At 32.3% G+C, this 19,766-nt stretch overlaps 1 protein-coding gene across 1 annotated transcript in view; it reads left to right on the top strand.

Annotated features, from left to right (window-relative positions):
• Window positions 1–17,502, top strand: part of LOC148600770 (DIS3-like exonuclease 2) — a 30,476-nt gene extending 12,974 nt beyond the window's left edge. The window contains exons 11-25 of the mRNA XM_088554969.1: window positions 790–889; window positions 1,317–1,473; window positions 1,751–1,863; window positions 2,740–2,847; window positions 3,776–3,844; window positions 4,779–4,886; window positions 5,729–5,865; window positions 7,202–7,325; window positions 7,823–7,882; window positions 8,925–9,011; window positions 9,654–9,801; window positions 12,798–12,928; window positions 13,257–13,361; window positions 14,084–14,251; window positions 15,979–17,502. Coding sequence (XP_088411095.1) covers window positions 790–889; window positions 1,317–1,473; window positions 1,751–1,863; window positions 2,740–2,847; window positions 3,776–3,844; window positions 4,779–4,886; window positions 5,729–5,865; window positions 7,202–7,325; window positions 7,823–7,882; window positions 8,925–9,011; window positions 9,654–9,801; window positions 12,798–12,928; window positions 13,257–13,361; window positions 14,084–14,251; window positions 15,979–16,005 — 1,642 coding nt within the window. The 3' untranslated portion in view covers window positions 16,006–17,502. The remainder of the gene's footprint in view (window positions 1–789; window positions 890–1,316; window positions 1,474–1,750; window positions 1,864–2,739; window positions 2,848–3,775; window positions 3,845–4,778; window positions 4,887–5,728; window positions 5,866–7,201; window positions 7,326–7,822; window positions 7,883–8,924; window positions 9,012–9,653; window positions 9,802–12,797; window positions 12,929–13,256; window positions 13,362–14,083; window positions 14,252–15,978) is intronic.
• Window positions 17,503–19,766: the final 2,264 nt, after the last annotated feature.

Genomic DNA, 19,766 nt, shown 5'->3' with positions numbered 1-19,766 from the left:
TTGTTAGTTACTCTGTCAGCACATGGTATTAGGGAGATAAAGTGATGGCAGTTTGGCTTGGAGTCAGAATAATGTTTCTGGGTGGCAGGCTTTCCTTCCACTTGTTGTTTCTATGATCTAGGACATTTGAAATGCAGCTCAGCTTTTCTGACCAGTACAAAGAAGGAACTGTTTGATTGAACAACTCTTCTCGTCCTAAAATGAATGAAGAAGAATGTAAAACTACAATAAATCAATCAATCTTTTTTAAGACCAGCATTGGAAACTTTAGACCACACGTATATGACTAAAGAATTTACTTATGAAAAATATGTAAATGAAAATTATTTGGTAAATGTCTAGATAACCTAGATTTATGGGTCTTAATGTGAAACATGTAGTACAGTTTAAAAGCTGTATAAACAAACAGCATGATTTATTTCTCTATGAATGCAACCAAAATGTCCAATAGCATTTCTCCAATTTAAAACTTATTTTCAAAGTAGACCTTTCCTTTTACCATTTTAATTTATCATGTGCTATTTAACTGAAAGGTAATCCATTTTTATATTCTTCATTGATTTAAATCTATCTTTTTAAAGTTTAATCAATTTTTTCCAATTTATATTTGTGAAATATCTATTAATACTAATGACTTGATGAATGAAGAAATCCAGGTATCTTAGAACTTAATATACTTAACAAATGAGAGTTTATATATATAATCATTAATCTCATGGAACTTAAAAAAAGAATGAATAGGGAATCAGATTGAACCAGGGGAGATAATTTACTTTTTTTATTTTTCAGAGAATTAATGAGGAGTCTGGGTGAAGCCGGTGAGATAGAACCACAAACAGAATCTATCTTGATAGAGACAGATGTAGACTATTCAGAGTTTACTGAAGAGGTATATATCCTGATTTGTCTTTCTTGTTAAATATTCTATCTGTTCTAAAGTACTTGCTGTTTTATGTGTAACAATAGAACACTATGTAAATGTCCCCTCACATGCAAAGAAAAGAAAAGAAGGTCATTGAGTTACATCCATTTCTACATCCATCCATCAACCTTTTCATGACATATTTATACCTTACATGGATTCATTTTAACCACATATTGGTACAGTTGTTGTCGTTATAGGATAGTGTATAAACATGATTTTCAAGGTAAAAGGTAGTGAGGTCAAATTCATGATTGTCCTTGTGAACACTGTAGATTCATTATCTATTGAATCCAAACTTGGAAAAGGTTTTCAAGGTCAAATGTTAAGGTGACATCAATCTGTGTACACATATTTTATAAGCTTTGAAATATTTCATTTTGTTGTTTTTCAGATGATAAGTAGTTTACCTGTACATGAACTTCCATGGAAGATACCGGAAGAAGAGATTGCTAAACGTAGAGATTTCCGTAAAGATTGTATTTTTACGATAGATCCAGCCACTGCCAGAGATTTAGATGATGCATTATCCTGTGAAAAGTTGGAGGATGGTTAGTTGGTCTATGTCTATTGCGATAAAACTACAAATATTTAAAATATGGGTGATAGCTGTGCCTTATAATGATTTGTTATTGTTTGATTAATTGGGTTCTAGATGAAAATGGGCTCTCAACTTTAATGGGATCATAACTTAAAGATCATCTAGGTTTGTTTATAGACTTAGTGGTTCTTACAAAAATTAGAACCAATGAAATTTTCTACTCTACAGAATTATGATAACAGGAGTCACATAGACATAATCGTTTTTTATGACAATCTTTTTGACAGGTACATACAATGTTGGAGTTCACATAGCAGATGTCAGTTATTTCTTACAGGAAGATACTGAACTAGATAAACGAGCTAAATATAGAGCTACTAGTGTCTACTTAGTTCAAAAGGTATTGATTATATATATATAGGTTTTTGTTAGGTTTCTCTGAATTGCTTTTTCTCAAATCATTCATTTTGAGTGATCTGATTGGTCAATTTTGAGTTGATTAAGGATGTGAGCATAACCTCAGTTCAAATTTAACCATTCAGGCCTGGGTTTCATAAAATCTCAAATTGAGTTATTCCTCAAATCTTCAATTTCCAGTGATTTGATATATCAAAAGTTTAGAATCATAAAAAAAGGCAAAGAGACCATGATTACAGTAAAAATCACGTATCTATAATCTGGGAATATAGACTAAACTATGAAGTGTCATCATTTGTGTTCCATGAATTTCATTACTTTTGTTGTCAGGGCCTTTCAGAGCTTACTTAAAAGGTGTGTGTACACTTGGTGAAGACGTTTTGGTGACCTGTGAAATATTTATTATTTTGTCTTGAGATATGCTGGTGCATTTGGGTTTTTGTTATAGCTTCCTTTTTCTAATTTATATTCAGAAGTTGGTGCACATGTATTTTTTTAATGTGACTATCATTTTAGACCAGGATGCAGTGGAAAGTTTTGAATTATATACATATATATAAAACATTAAAACTTGCTACATGTACATGTACTCCATGTTGTTATTTTTACACAATAATTTCTGAATTAACAGTAAATGTGGAAAATGAAAATAAAAATGTATCCAATAGTTGTTACCACATCATTGTGATTTTATTTCAGGTCATTCTCATGTTACCACATCATTGTGATTTTATTTCAGGTCATTCCCATGGTGCCACATCATTGTGATTTTATTTCAGGTCATTCCCATGGTGCCACATCATTGTGATTTTATTTCAGGTCATTCCCATGTTGCCACATCATTGTGATTTTATTTCAGGTCATTCCCATGTTACCAAGAATTTTATGTGAAGAGTTGTGTAGCTTGAACCCTGATCAAGACAGGCTGACATTCTCTGTTGTATGGAATATGTCAGAAACAGGGGAGGTAATTCTTAACGGATAATAACATTTTTATACCCTATACTTGTAAAATGGGGGGTTTATTGTGATTTGGGTGTTTGTTCTTACTTCTTCCTGTTGGACAGAGGGAAACCAATCCTTTGTCCATTACTCCTCCTATACCTCTAAATGGAATTTAATAAAACTTTTCACAGATTCTTAATCAAATTACATAATCCCATCGTGCAGCTGTTTTTTGGTTTTGATCTAAATCAATTTGGAGATCAACAGGTGCTTGTTACAGTTAATTAAATGTGGTTTGAATGGAGGGTATCAATATAGTGAGTATTGATCACTGCTTCACTTTTTTTTTTTTTTTTTTTTTTTTTTTTTTTGAAATTAGAATCTCATGTAAAACGCATTTGGTAGTCTGTTAGAATATTAGGTTTGAAATATTACATGAGTTAATAACCAGTTGAGTAGATTATCATGATAATATGAATTGCTTAGTGGTCTTGTGGTTTTGAATTTGCCTTGACTATAGAAGGTCATAGGGTTGTGGTCTAGTCATACGAAAAAACTTTAAAATAAGTAGTCACTGTTTCCCTGCCAACTCTTGGTATATCATATCTAGCATGTAGAATGGTTGGTTTGGATTCAAAACAGTATGTCTGAGTTTGGCAACATGCTGATATATCATGTATTTGTGGGCTCATTAAAAACAGGGCTTAGCTGGTCAGACTAGTGCAAACAGGGTCTCTTTCGTCAATAAAATATTTTTATCCAGAATTGCGTGAAAGTTGTATGATACATATTAAACTTCGCATGTTTTTGTATTGAAGACTGTTTGATTCAATCATGACACTAAGTCATTTAAAGTCTCTATAAATCGACCTAGGTAGAAAAATTTGCAGGAAAATCCTCTAAGTTAAATTTCTTTTTATAATTTACTGTTTGAACGATATTTTTTTTAGATTTATGGGGAATGGTTTGGTAGATCTGTGATTAGATCCTGTGTTAAACTCAGTTATGATCATGCTCAGGTAAGTTATTTATTACTGGTTTTTATAGAAATAGTTTTCAGGTAAGTTAAGTCAGTTGGAATACATATGTAGTGAAATGCACTGAGTATGAATGAAATGATAAATCCTGGAGAAATACTAGAAAGAGTATTTGAATGGTGATAAGGACAAACTCTCACAGGAAACCTAAAGAACTGAAAAAAAACCAAAAAAAACTAAAACTGAAAAAAAAATACTAAAAACTGATACATTAGTAGTTGCTGTCATCACCTGAATTTTCTGGGATGATTTTTTTCCACTTTTTAGTGGAATCCAGTAGTTTGAATCTGGATTTACCGTTACGATTCTTTTTTTTTTCATGTTTATTTATTTTTAATTTTACCAATTTCCGCTTTGTTTGACAACCTCGTAAAATCATCCCTGAATTTTGGAATCAGGAAAATAAAGGCAAACAGACCAAAATTAGAGTTAAGAACAGCGTATCCATGATCCTGAAACAAAGATTAGAATTAAATAACAGACAAATCAGCTAGGTAACACAAAAGAATACACAGAAAAAAAATAAAAACAATTATTTAACCTGTTCTCATTTAAACACCTTTAAAGCCTTTTTTTTGCAATTACCCCATTTGACAAAACTTTTACCAGTTTAACAAGTTTACTAAATTTTGTTTAAATGTTCTAAATTTTGCTTTCATATATTCCAAAAATTAATTTAAATCACTTAAATACCTATTTTTTACCAAATTTCATGGGGTTATCAATTATAACCCATTAGACAAAACATCCATTGAATTGTGCATGGTGTCACATCCCAAAAATGAAAACTAAGGAACAATGTAGCAATGTAAAATTATCTAAATGCATTGGTATAACATCATTTTTCATGGACCTATGATTTGCCATTTTATATGATTATGAATTTGGATGTTTTCATGCTGTTATCTGATTGTAGGGTTTTATTGAAGAGCCAGATAGAGAATGGACCCAGGATGAACTTCCTGCAATATCTGAGGGGTACTCTATTAAACAGATCAGGGATATTGTTGTTAACCTTCAGAAGGTAAGGGGGTATTCCCTTGTAAAGGGGAGGGTTTTTGTAGATTAACACAAATTACCCTGAATATTTCCAATTTGCTATCAAATTAGGGATATGTTTGTGCATCTTCATTAGGTATGCTATCAAACAAATTAGGAATATCTTTGTGCATCTTCAGAACAAGGGGTAGGGGGTATATGAATTAAAAAAACTACCCTTAATACAGTCCCTGAACTAATCCACGCAACTATTTGACAGATCAATTACCACTGACTGAATGATTGCAGATAGATCAATGATGGATGACCAGAAACGTAAAATTAAAGTAATTGACTGATGTTTAAATCAATTACATTATGTAAATATGTGTACAAAATGATAAACGAAACAGTTGAATCTGTAATGTATATTTACTGCACAGTGGTCATGTGATGTAATCACCGGATAAACTGGGCTGTTAGACAGATCAATGACTGATTGGAAGCTGATGAACGATTGCAATTATAGTTGCTCCGATCAGTTCAGATACTGTATCTGAGGGTCACTGTATTTAACATGCTGTTTATATATTGGAAATCATGTAAATATTGTAAATTGTTTTCTCTCCATGAAGAAAAAATCTTTGTTTGAAGGTATGATATAAATATGAACTTGATTATTTTATAGATAAACTCTATATCTACAAATTTACAGATTTGTGTAGTTCTGGAAGACACCATTATACAATAAACAAAAAATAATCACAATTAATTTCATCATTATTTCTTCATATAAGAATCAGTTATATAACTTCAGGTACTACCAATTAAATCTTTGTAAATAAGAATTCATTCTTCAGTTCTTAATGTTGATTTTTCTTGATTTAGATTGCCAAGAATCTAAGAAAGGCTAGATTTGTTGAAGGTGCTTTGCGACTTGACCAGGTTAAGTTACAGTACACACTTGACAAAGAAACAGGAATGCCAAATGGGTACAAAGTCTACAAGCAGAGAGATAGCAATAGGTGGGTGATGCATCAAAATTACCATATAAGGGGTAACTTTTCTGTGGGGCACTTATTTTCGAATATTTCATCATTTGTCTAAAATTGCCAATATATATTCTGAGAAATATTTACTCTGGACTTAATTTTTTTGTGCACCACTAAGCATTCACCAAAATAAGAAAAAAATAATTGTGTACCTTTTTTGCTTAAATTGTCAGAATTAATTTTCAGTATTAGTGACATATTCATGGAAAAAAAATATATGTATGAGAAAGGCACTATCTTTATTGTCACTTACATGTTGTGTAATATCTTTATGATGTATGGATCTATTTATTTCTATCCAGGCACAAAGCAGAACTTGTTAGTTAAACATTAAATGTGTGTTACATTATTATGACTGAAATTTCAAATTGCCCAGTGGAATGACCCCTGTAATAATAGGATAATTAAATGGAAAGAGTAATCAAGGGAACCAAGTTGCTCATTTACTTTTGTTGCTTTGTATGCATGATTTTTGTTACTTTATGTTCTTTGTTGTGATTGTCTGTTCTCCATGTGGTCTTTGTCCCTGGATTACATTCTTTTGATTACCGCTATAACCTTGGTTCCCTTGACTACTCCTTCCATGTCTGGTCTTTGTCCCTGGATTACATTCTTTTGATTACTGTTGTAACCTTGGTTCCCTTGACTACTCCTTCCATGTGAGGTCTTTGTCCCTGGATTACATTCTTTTGATCACTGCTATAACCATGGTTCCTTTGATTACTCTTTGATTACCGCTAGATACTTGGTTCCCTTGATAACTCTTTGATTACCGCTATAACCTTGGTTCCCTTGATTATGCTTTGATTACCGCTATAATCATGGTTCCTTTGATTACTCTTTGATTACCACTATTACCATTGTTCCTTTGATTACTCTTTGATTACTGCTATAACCTTGGTTCCCTTGATTACTCTTTGATTACCACTATAACCTTGGTTCCCTTGATTACTCTTTCTCCATAATTTATTGCTATTTTCAGCATAAATTTCAATTTTTATTATTCATGTTGTGATGTTTAGGTGAGAGAAAGTCTGAGAGTGAAACTACCAAATTAATTTTTGCAGAATAATTTTTGAAATTTTTAACACTGGAAACAAGAAAAAATCACAAATAAATTGATATATCACTGATGTCTATATAATGATTATTTGTAAACTTCTTTGGTTAAATAAGATAAGTCCAACATATGTCTTGTGTAATATAACGAGAATGGAATGGTGACTATATCAAAACATATGTCATGTGTAATGTAACGAGAATGGAAATGCTGACTATATCAAAGGTTGAATGTATGATTTCTTTACAGGCTTGTGGAAGAATTCATGTTACTGGCAAATATGGCAGTGGCTCACAAGATAAAGAAACATTACCCGGAGAAGGCATTCCTCAGGAGGCATCCTCCTCCTCAAGTCAAAATGGTGAACGATCTGGTGAGTTCATACAGGTTAAGAAAAGCAAATAAAAAATTTTAAAGGGCCAATCAAAAAGATTAATATTTCACTGATTCATATGTAGGTTAAACTTTTATGTGTTAGTATTATTAACATCCAAATAAAGGTATTTATAAAAGGTAAGCTTCTGAATCAATTTTGTGATTGATCTTGAACTTAATGAAATTTTGCTTGGTTATTTACTATTTAAGATTAAATTCCATTTTTTTTATTGCAGAGGAAGGGTATCATATTTCCAGTTATTCATTGAAATTTTTACCATTATTTATATTCCATACCTAATAAACAAGATTAAAGAGCATTTTAAACTTAAAATATATACATGTACATGTATTTAATTAACAAATAATTTGCTTATACATGTAACAGACACCATTAAGACCTAAAGTATTACTGTGAGAAAGTAAACTATTTATTTACAGATTGTAAATAGATCCACATTTTCTTTGACACTCCTGGACATGTTTGTATTGTAGGTAGAGCTGTGCAATAATCTAGGATTTCCTATAGATGCCTCCTCTGCTGGTACTTTACAGGTAAGTAACAGGATTTAAGCAAAAGAATTAAACCACAGTCATATTTATAAATAGTGACTGCAGTAAATTTCGAAACAGTCTGGACAGTGAAAGGTCAATCATGGATTATTTTGATAGTAGCATACAATATAATTGATGAAATTCAGTCAATTTATTCAAAAGTTGCTAAAATAGAGAAGTTTTGGAAAGGGAGGAAATATTGCAAATTTTTGGTCATTCCCTCCGTGGGACTCGAACTCCTACCGCTGTGACATCTATGGCAACACCGCCTGCACAAAGTCCAGCACCCTAGACCACTTGGCCAGCTAGGCTATATAAAGATATAGCTTTCGCTGGCCGGGTCATTCCTCCTCGTAGGATTTATCTAGGGCTGTAACTTAGTACACGTTGTATGGTAGTACGGGACAGTTCATTTTTAGATCTTATTATGTAGGATAGAGGATCAAATTAATGATGCATGTCACAACAAATCAATATTATACAAATGTCTCAGAATGTGACGAGACTATTCGCTACACTGCTCCATCAGATCAAATTGATACAGGGAAAATATGTAAACGTATAGAAAGGTCTGAAAAATTCCCAACAATGTTAGAACTGTCAAATTTGCAATGCAAATTTTTGGTCGTTCCCTACGCGGGACTCGAAATCGTACCGCTGTGACATCTAAGGCAGCACCGCCTGCACAAAGTCCAGCACCCTAGAACAATCGGCCAGCTCAGTTATATAAAAATATATATATATATTCCCAAAGCAAGAATTGAAGCATTCATATTTTGTTTGTTTATTTTTTTGTTTTTGTTTTTGTTTTTTGTTGAAAATGTGAATTTTAGGGACTGAAATATGGGACTTACATGTACAAGTTTAATACCCAAATAAGGGGATAGGTATATAATTGCCTTAGTTGTTTAATAGTTAATGAAATGGACAAAAACAATACACTAGCAAAATATAGCAAAGCTGTGATAGTACTGACAAACTGCTAAAACTTACAAGAAGAAACTGAGATTTATTTGTATGTAATTACATTGTAATTTTCCAGAGATCCCTGTGGCAGTATGCTGGCAATGATGAATTATCTACAGCCAGAATGCAGGTCCTTGTCAGCATGTGTTCTAAACCCATGCAGGTAAGTCTAATTCAATGGTAAAACACAAATTTAACATGAGAAGCACTGAGAGTCTGATTTCAGTCTGACAAGAAGTTACATCCAGTGGAACTATCTGGGATTTATCAATTTAGTGCAGGCAAAGAGACGAAATAAATCCAATTAAGAAAAACATACTGAGAAAGCTAGTTTAGTATCTAAACATATGAAACAATTTGGTCTACTGACATGTCATCCAAAGTCTACTAGAACTGGGTTGTCATCAATAGGACCATTTAAGATATAAACTTCATTCTCTTACAAATAAAACCTGGCATATATTTAACATAGAATAAGACCAGAAATCACAGGAATATGTGTTGGTCACATGACTGTAACAGTACAATTGGCAGAGTTTGATGTCAGTACAATGCATACAACCTTATGTTCAGACTTCATTATAAGAGTAAAAAACCTTTGCTGGCAATTAAGATTGTGTCTTCCTCATATTAGGACTAAATAGCTTAATTCAAATCATGAATATATAAATGAGGTACATGTGTACTTGTATATCACAGAAACTTAATAACATTGACCATGATGTATTGGCTTCATTTGTAATATCTTCCTGATATAAATTTAAGATATAGATAATATCTACTATACTATTACTGTTTTTATCAGAATGCCAAGTATTTCTGTACTGGTTGTATTGATGATGAAGATCTGTATCGTCACTATGCATTGAATGTACCTCTGTATACACACTTCACCAGTCCTATCAGGAGATATGCTGATGTTATGGTCCATAGAATGTTAGGTGCAGCTTTAGGTAAGTTATTTAGTGTCTGTACCTCTGTATACACACTTCACCAGTCCTATCAGAAGATATGCTGATGTTACGGTCCATAGAATGTTAGGTGTAGCTTTAGGTAAGTTCTTTGGTGTCTTTACCTCTGTATACACACTTCACCAGTCCTATCAGGAGATATGCTGATATTATGGTCCATAGAATGTTAGGTGCAGCTTTAGGTAAGTTATTTAGTGTCTATACCTCTGTATACACACTTCACCAGTCCTATCAGAAGATATGCTGATGTTATGGTCCATAGAATGTAAGGTGTAGCTTTAGGTAAGTTCTTTGGTGTCTGTACCTCTGTATACACACTTCACCAGTCCTATCAGGAGATATGCTGATGTTATGGTCCATAGAATGTTAGGTGCAGCTTTAGGTAAGTTATTTAGTGTCTATACCTCTGTATACACACTTCATCAGTCCTATCAGAAGATATGCTGATGTTATGGTCCATAGAATGTAAGGTGTAGCTTTAGGTAAGTTCTTTGGTGTCTGTACATCTGTATTCACACTACACCAGTTTGTTGCCTTATTAGGAACACTGAATATTTTACAAATGGCAAAAATGAATACCTCAAATGTGAAGAATAAGTAACTGCCAACATTTATACAGTCGACTCCACTTAATCGCATATCGCTTTATTGCATATTTCGGTTATTAGCATAATTTTCTCCTGCACAAAACCATTTCCTAAAAAATGCTTATTTGCATAGGCCTTGCAGGTGCATTTCGGTTTATTGCATTGAAAATATTGCTGGTGACAGGTATGAAAGTAAATAGTTACCTTGTTATCGGATTGCTTGAACCGGAAATGGCAGTGTTTTATTTACAAATTAGTACGAGTTGATCAGGTAAATAATAAAATATGATTCTTTTTGCTAATACAGCTGTTATTTTGTCAACATGTCATGACCAGTCATAATTATTTTGTTAAATAAAGTATGAACGTTTGTGTAATTGACGCTCATCCAGGTAAAGACAGGTTTTCCCAAATTCTATTTTAAGCCTTTGGGTCATAAATATGTCAATCATATTTATTGTTGTAAAAACTAGATTATCATCAATCAGGAGGTGTTAAGAATGGATTAAAACATAATGGACATAAAAGACAATTTAAATGATTTCTAATTACATTAAAATAAACAAGCACCTAGGTGAACAATTACTTCTGATGACATGCCAAACATCACCTGATGTGAACACTTATAATGCGGCTTGGGGTTCAGCTTGAGGTATTTTTTTGTCCCTTTTTAAATTCTTCCGACTACAAATGATTACCAATGTAAATTTAATTTTCTTGAATAAGCTGAACAGTTTTTAGTGAGCTTGGGTTACTTGGCATAAATATCAACCGAAAATTAAAAGTCATCATTCATTCAGTACCATGTCTAAGCGAAAGCGTAACGATCTCACACTTGTTGACACGTATGAAGTTATAAAACTTCTTGACCAGAAACTGTCACAGACCATTTCAAAAGCCCACAAACTGCAAACATTGATGAATATTACACTGAATCATGGCTGAAATATGAAATATGGGATTTTCTTTCATAGAAAGGTCAGAAAATTACTTGACTGTTTATAGATGAGAAACATATGATTTTACTTACAAATACACACAACGTGAAGAAGGTCAATAAACAAGACAAACACAACATATATTTTTATTTATTGATAAAAGAACAATACAATGGTCTATAACAATTAAATACCAGATCAGAAATGTTGAACAGTGATATCCCTGGTTGATCCATAGTGTCGTCGTCTTACCTGAACTCACACTTACGGTAAAATCATAATTTCGGTTATAAGTATAGTACGGTTATTTGCATAATTTTTACTGGCAAATAGGCTATGCAAATAAGCGGAATCCACTGTAGTATCAGTATCTAGGGCATATACTTTTTTTTTACATTTTTTACAACTGGTTGTAAATACAGCTTTAAGTGCCATACACAAATGAGAATCATATGAAGTGTAACACATGATTATCATATGAATCAAGCCTGATATGATGAAAAAGTATACTTCAGTTTACATATATTTAACATATGGTTACCACATGATTATCTTTCTTTTTACAAACATATGATAATCATACATGTGTATAAAGAAGCCAATATTTACATGTGATATTCACGTCTATCATATGTGACACTTTCGTTGTGCATTTGAATAAATGTATTTGTTTGTCATTCCATCAACCAGTCAGGCAGTCTTGTTTTCCTCACAATTATCTTGAATCCAAAATGATGGATTGATTTCAAATTTGGTATATGGTTTTTTATAGATTGGATGTGTGTTTTACTATAAAAATTCTTTATTTTGTGGATACCAATTTTCATGGATTATGGTAGGAGCACAATTTCTTGGATTCTTGAATTGGTGGTTTTGAGGTATTTAGTATACACATCAATGGAAATCTCCATTTAGTTGGGAACCAAATTTCGTGGTTTGGGCTACCCACGAAAACCACGAAAATTGGTACCCCACGAACAATAGTGCTTTCACAGTAACCAATTTTGATTGCTGTCTGATATCAATTTCCCATAACATGAGTTAGACACAGCCTACAACCAAGCACTGCACTTACATATTTTTCTTGTTTGTTAAAGTCATGTAAAAAGGAACAATAGCTGAAAGGGGAGATAGGATAATTAAATGGTTCATTTAAAAACAAAAAAATTAGCTTACCAGATCAAGATTTTGTAACTATTTTTTTTATTTGTTCTTTGTTTATGAACATCATTGTTTTTTTATTTTAAATCATTTAAAGGCTACTCCCACTTTGAATTAATTTCCCTGACCCTTTTCTGCAGACCTATTTGATACCTATTCCGGTTGGCTGGACATAAATCATGAGCCCAGCATGTGATGCCCAGTACAAGTGGAGGTATACCAAGCAGGACAAAATATTAAGAAACTGACTGCAGGTAAAGGTTTATGTGTATTCTATGTTCTTCTTTTACAGATTACATGCCACTTACAGACAAGACTAAGCAACAGATTCAAGGAATAGCAGATAACTGTAATGATAGGAAAACAAACAGTAAGAGGGCATCAGAACTCAGCTCTGAACTCTACTTTGCTGTCTTTGTTAAGGTTGGTGAAATATATGTTAAGTGTAAAAACAGTAACCTCAGTCCCTACATGTAGTATGTTTTCCTGATCGGTGCAAGAGTTGATGGAATCAAATTAGAAGGTATTTTTGTTCCAGGAAATTATTTTTATGGTTTTTAAAAAATGTATTCTTAAATATATGGCCTTTATTTGGATCACCACAATTCCCATATCCATTATTTTTTTCTTCATTTACAGGGCAGCAATGCAATTCTTGTGTACTATAAGGATTGTTCACCAATTTTTTTTTTTCTAAAATTGTCATACAAAAATTAATGTACATGTAGTAATACAATATTTTAAATTTCAGACTGCTGGACCATTTGAGGAAGAAGGAATGGTTATGGGTGTTTTGGACAAGTCTTTTGATGTATTTATTCTGAAGTTTGGTGTGGTTAAGAGAGTCTACTGTGATGTAAGTTTGTAGATTACATTACATTATCGTTAACATTATCATGTAAGTTTGTAAATTACATTACATTATTGTTAACATTAACATGTAAGTTTGTAGATTACATAACATTATTGTTAACATTAACATTACATTACATACAGGATGTGAATAAAAGAGTAATTAAGGGGGCCAAATTCTAGCGGCATTCAAAAGAATATATTCCAAGGACTCGCATAACAAAGAACGCGAAATAATCAAAGTAACATATACAATGAAACAAAAGTAAATGAGCAACGCGGACTCAAGTGAAAACTTGTACCATGCATTGGTGGAGTGAGCAACCCCTGTTTTTCTAGAAATACCTGCTGAGTTCCTCATAAAAGGTAGACAATATAGGAAAGGAAAACTATGAAAAAGTGGAACAAATCAGTTCTCATGGTGCAAAAGAATACACCATAACTATCCATGAATTCATGATGATGACCATAAAGTTTCTGTGGTGGTGATTTTCATCATGTCAATCTTGTAGTATACTGTCTGCTACAAATATGAAACTATGAATAAAAACTAAAAGACCCCCTTAAAATACAATCACTTTTGTTTATTATCAATATGGCAAGAATGCAGTACCTCTGATAATTGTTCTGGAATAAAAGTTGACAATTCTTCTGGAATCAAATTTTACTGTGGGAAGCTGATGTTGCACAGATTTGATTACATGATGGACATTTTTTTTTCACCAGAAATTACAAATAAAAGAGAAACTGTACTACAAGGAACAGAAGAACCCAGTTTTAAATCTATACTGGGAACCTGCTGAGGGAAAGAAAGAAGGACCAGTACAGAAGATATCTATTTTTACAATTGTCACCTGCCTATTACAACCAGGGGAACTCCCCTTACAGTGGATGGTAAGAATGAGTTAATATAAAGTATGGACAGATCCACATGTACAGTACTGATTATATCAATTATAATGACATTTTGTGTTGAAAAGACAACACAGAAGTAAACAGGTTGTTTCATTTTTCAAAAAAAATAATTGCACTGAGGCTGTTTACCTTGAATTGGAAGGCAACTGGTGAAAGATTCTGTACTAGGCGAATTAAGTACCAGTCCAAATAAAATTCAGACACTGCGTATGGTAGAGGTGGATCATGGTGAAGAAAAACCCACTGAACAAATGATTAAACAATAGTCATTTCTGTATTTAGATCTGTTCTTTTGAAAATAACATACATTCATCTCCCACTAAATTCAACCAAATCCAGAACAATAACTCTTGCAAAATGCCAATTTTATACACAATCTACATTTGTATATACTGTAAACCAAGAAATTTTCGTGTGATATAAACTAGCGAGGCTTTGAAAATCGCAAAAGTTTATAACCGCAAACAAGACGGGGAAATTGGATTGATCAGGTTGGGTGTCTTTTGTACATTTTTTTTTCCAGTGAATTTTCAACTTACGGTTGATCAAATACAATTATCTTTCTTTGATTTTAATTTTCGTCTTAATACCTGAAAAAAGAGAAGATAGGTATATAAAATATTTATTTTTAATTCACAATAAAATAATGTTTTGTAGCATTAAAATCATTCACCCATAAATATTGATATGCAGTTGAAAAGACAAAGTCAATAACGTTAACTATACAATAAATGGCGGTTCCCTGGCATATAGGATACAAGAGCGCAATTATTCTCAATGCAATTTCTGTATGGGGGTCCTCACTTCAATAAAATCTAAAAATAGATCTGGGTGAAATTTCTCTAATCTAACGCTAAAATACAACCATATAGCTTTTAAATTTTTAAATATAAACCACCATGTCATGCAGCCCATAAATTAAGGTTCAAAAAGGGGGATACTTTTTCAACATTCATTTTTTCAGTAGCCACCCAAAGCCTTAAGTGCTCCATAAAATACACATATATGGGCTGCTAGCTTTCAAATTCGATACTTTTGGTTCCTTACTGTTCGTACAATTTTTTCATGAAATATCTTTTTTATTATCCACCAATCATGAACGTTTCTGTATTTTCCACTGGGCTGCATGTTGGGGTAAAGATTTGGCTACATACCAACGAGACATAAATGCGCGAATTTTCAGTGATGTCAATATTGCGAAAATTAATATCTGCAAATCAGTCCATTGACTAAAATTCGCGAAAGTTTACTAACCTGAATATTAGTTGGTTAACAGTAATTTATGAAGTATAACAACTGAATGCCAGATTAAGACTTGCAATGTGGTCAGTAATAGTTGCTGAATTAGAAATAAAACTGAATTTGTTGGATTTTCGACATAAGTGAATCACCCCTATCTGGTTTTTATAAAGACTTATACTGAAGTACATTGGAATTCATTAGTACATTGCAGTTACAGTAGCCTGGAGATATGTCCTGAACATCAAAAACAGAAATGAGCATAGATCAATTTCTCATTCTGAACTTCTTTCTTATCCTGTTATTAGATGTCTATAATCTACAGCAGTTGAAGTCAAATGAAGATTTTTTCTAGATTGGAAGCAAATATGTTATTCTTACTGTCTTAAATGAGATTAAAAAATTTGAATGTTCTGTATGTATGGTTTGTCTTTTCTAGCTTTAATAATTGTTTTTTTTCATTTCAGGCAATTGTTAAACCTCCAAAAGTCTAGACCTAGACCAAACTATGAATCTGAAATCTAAGTCTAACTAGTAACACCTGAGAACTATCAAATCAGCAGAAAGACTTCTTAATGTCTACAGTCTCTTGTTATTTACCTGAAATGAGGGGCAGCTAATGTCATTCATCATTAAAAAGTTATATGACAAAACATATAATATTTTTCAAATCATTTTCAAACTGATAAAATAAATATATGAAAACGAGGATTGATGCTATTTCATAATGTCACTAGAAATGCTTTGTGCAAATATACTATCATTAGTGATTATTAGCCTTCATGGTTCATCTAGATTTCAGTACTTTTCAAACTTTTTTTATAAAACTGCAAAACAGTTGTGATCTCATTATGGTATTTTGTTGTTCGCTTGGTTCAGCATGTGCCATACCTGAAGAGCAAGGTTTGGATTGCTTTTTGGGGTTGTGACTTGAACTGTTAAGATATTTGGGGCTAAACAAGCATTTTCATTTTCCCTGAACAATAACTTCAATTTAATTTTAAGTCTTTGAAATTATACCACAAGGAACCCTACTTCATAAGCAAGCCAGGGTTTGATTTTTTTGACAGGTGCCATTTGTAAATACTGGATTGGGGACACTTTGGTTTTGATAAAATTCTTTTCCTGTGTCAAATATTTATTCCAAGTTAAAGTTCAGAGCTGTATCAAGGTTAAATGATTTGTCCTCAGGGGTTGTATCAAGCTATATCAAAGTTTATTATATTTACATGTATTTTGTGAATTTCATAAACCGTGCATTTTAAAGTGTCACAGGGCAAGGTAATTTGTGATTTTAAATTGGTAGTTTTACCATATCTGCATTTGAAAATTGGTTTCTAGAAAGACTATTTGTGTGTTTTTCCAATATATTTTTTAATCAATCACAATTTATTGATATGTTTAATGAATTTTCTATCATTCAAAACTAAAAATCTGTTAACCAGCAGGTGTATGTATGATACAAAAATAGATCAAATTTATTTTGGTATTTATTGACTTACTGTAAAACATGATAATTTTTTTCCTATATGCTAATACCTGTTAGGCATTAAACATTCTCGGATGTTTTATTCAAACAACCCAAATACAAAATAATGTGCTTATTCCTCTATTCATCAAGATCAATCAGCACTATTCGGCCATTTCCTCTACAATGAAAAATAACCTGGGATGCAGAAAGGAAAATTTCATGTATTATTTGCTGTAATTTTAGTGTTTGGCAGATTAATCTAGTTCCATCCACCAGGTGGCGCTATGTATTTTAGTAACATATATATATAAGTGGAAATAAGGAAACAGATCAGACACATTGGGAAATATTCTTCTGTTTAGTATATCCGAGGTTTTTCCTCCTGTGTAACAGGGAAGGCTGAGTAGTTTCAATTCTATCAAAATTTGGTGCTGTTGTTCATTATAGTTGAATGGTTGTTAACTATTTTTGTGTTATCAATGGTTTACAAATAATCAAATTAAACTCATATTCTGTGTTATTATTTAGTTTCCTATTTCTGATATCATTTAATGGTTTTTCTATATGATCCCTAACATAAACTTTTTGTTGTTGAATATCTTAAGCTTTCATTCTAATGTTGTAATATTCTTCAATTAACAATTTTTTATATGACCACAAGAAAATGCAGTCATATATTAGGTATCATTTTTGCTGTCTGTAGACGTTCGGTTTTCATGTGATAACTTGAGTATTAGTTGGATTATTGGGATGATCTTTATAAACTTTTATAACATGGTTATTAACAACAAAAGGTAAGTAGGTAGATATGGATTTTAGGGGTTATAGCCCCATCCGTTTTAGAATTGGGGCTAAAAAGGGGCCTAAAACAAGCATTTCAAATAATTCAACTATATCTCCAGTAAAAGCATTGGAATATCTAGAATTATATTATTCCACAATATTCTTTACAATAATGGTCAGACAGACTTGGATTGATTTTTGGGGTAAAGACGACTTTAGAGTTCTAAGTAGTCAAAGGGACCCACATCCCAAAAATCAACTTTTTAATTTTTGGTCCAATTTCCAAATTTTTTTTAGTGGATACCTTATGAAAATTTCAATCAGATTTCAGATATCTCCTCCGTTTTCGAGCTAAAGGAGGTCAATGGGGTCACACCAAAAAATTGCTTTTAAATAAATCGTCTGATTTTGAAAATATCTGTAATTGACACAAATACCGGTATGTCTAAGGTTCAATACTCCGTGATCACATTTTAGAAAGTACTTTAAAATTTGTTCATGAATATACATAAAATGTAAGACAGGATGACAATAACACACATTTTTTGGTGACATTTTAATTTTGTATATATTTCATTTTTTTAATAAGTTGTCACGGATTCCTAAACACCCTTTTTAGCTTTTTATTATGAGCCTGAACGTTGCGACTGCATGCTAATTTGTTTTTAGGCACTTTGTCTACAACAATTTGTCCAAGAAGTAATATTTTCAGATATCTAAATAGGATTGCTTTAAATAGAGAGCATTTAAGAACTTATTCATATAAAGCATCTTCGCAATTCTATTTATACTGGTGAAAAATGACTTCGCTAACCCTTAGAATTGATTGAGCTTTGATACGGTAAGCTCTATCAATCAACCATTTATATTAAAGTTTTTCTAAGTACTCTATTCCACGATCGTTCTAATTTATCTTAATAGTTGACATCACCCACTTCGAGAACGGTGACAGAGTTATTAAATCTAATCAGCGAGGAAGAAAGTGTCGCACAAGAAAAATTAACCAATGGAAAATAAAATTGCTTTTCTGACCTTTTACACATTCATTTTACGCTAGGGCAATAAAATTCAAATTCATTTCTACGAAAATGTAAAATTTGTGCAAATTGTAAAGATCAATCCCGTTATTTTACGTTTAATCAAAATTTGGAGGAAAAAGATGTATGTTCAGAGTTAACTCCGTAAATATTGTTCTATTATAAAAGTGTGTCTTTTGTTATATGTTATGGAAAAGGGAAACGTGACAAATGTACCAGCGTATAACCTAAATACAAAATAGTAATTAGTTTCAGAGAGTCCAAAAAGGACTCCAATAAGTGTAAACTCATCTTTAAGTAAGCCCTGGAAAGCCCACACAATACAGTAATAAAATCCACGGTTTCTAAACGATGATCATTGTTCAAAACCAAACTTAAAATAAAATATAGACACAGAGACACATTATGGACCAGGATCGCCTGACTGTTGACAGGCGCATAAAATCTGCGTTGGTAAAGTTCTAAATAAGTATATATTTGGTAAAGTTGAAGGTGGAGACCTTGGTTGCTTAGTCAATATTTAACTGCTGTTTTAAAGGACGGGCTTGCTAAGGCTATGTTTCCACCAAATGCGCAACAAAAATCATAACATAATAAAACAATTGATTTACACTAACCGATATGAGAAGAACACCAAAACCAATAGCTAAAATTCCAATAGAGAAAATGTTTGGACAACAGTGAAGCCATAAAAAGTGCAATATAATCACTCAACAGAGATAGTCTAGGACAATAAAAGTATTAGAAGACAAAGAAAAAGGATTCACATTACACACAGAAGACTAAGATGAAGAAACTATCAAGTCGATGTAAAGTCTTCACACAATGTATGTCGAGCTGGTTTTGATTAGTTTTTTAATAAAAGACTCCGATTTTGTTTTAGACAGTGGAGGAGTAATCAAGGGAACCACGATTCTAGCGGAAATAAACAAAATGTAACCCAGGGACAAAGACCAGACATGGA

This window comes from Perna viridis, chromosome 12 (genome assembly GCF_037379345.1).
Source record: "Perna viridis isolate PV_CMFRI_1.1 ecotype Kerala chromosome 12, ASM3737934v1, whole genome shotgun sequence".
In the NCBI taxonomy this organism is placed as follows: domain Eukaryota; kingdom Metazoa; phylum Mollusca; class Bivalvia; order Mytilida; family Mytilidae; genus Perna; species Perna viridis.
The sequence above is the reverse complement of the archived record's forward strand: the minus strand, read 5'-3'. Positions and strand labels throughout refer to the sequence as shown.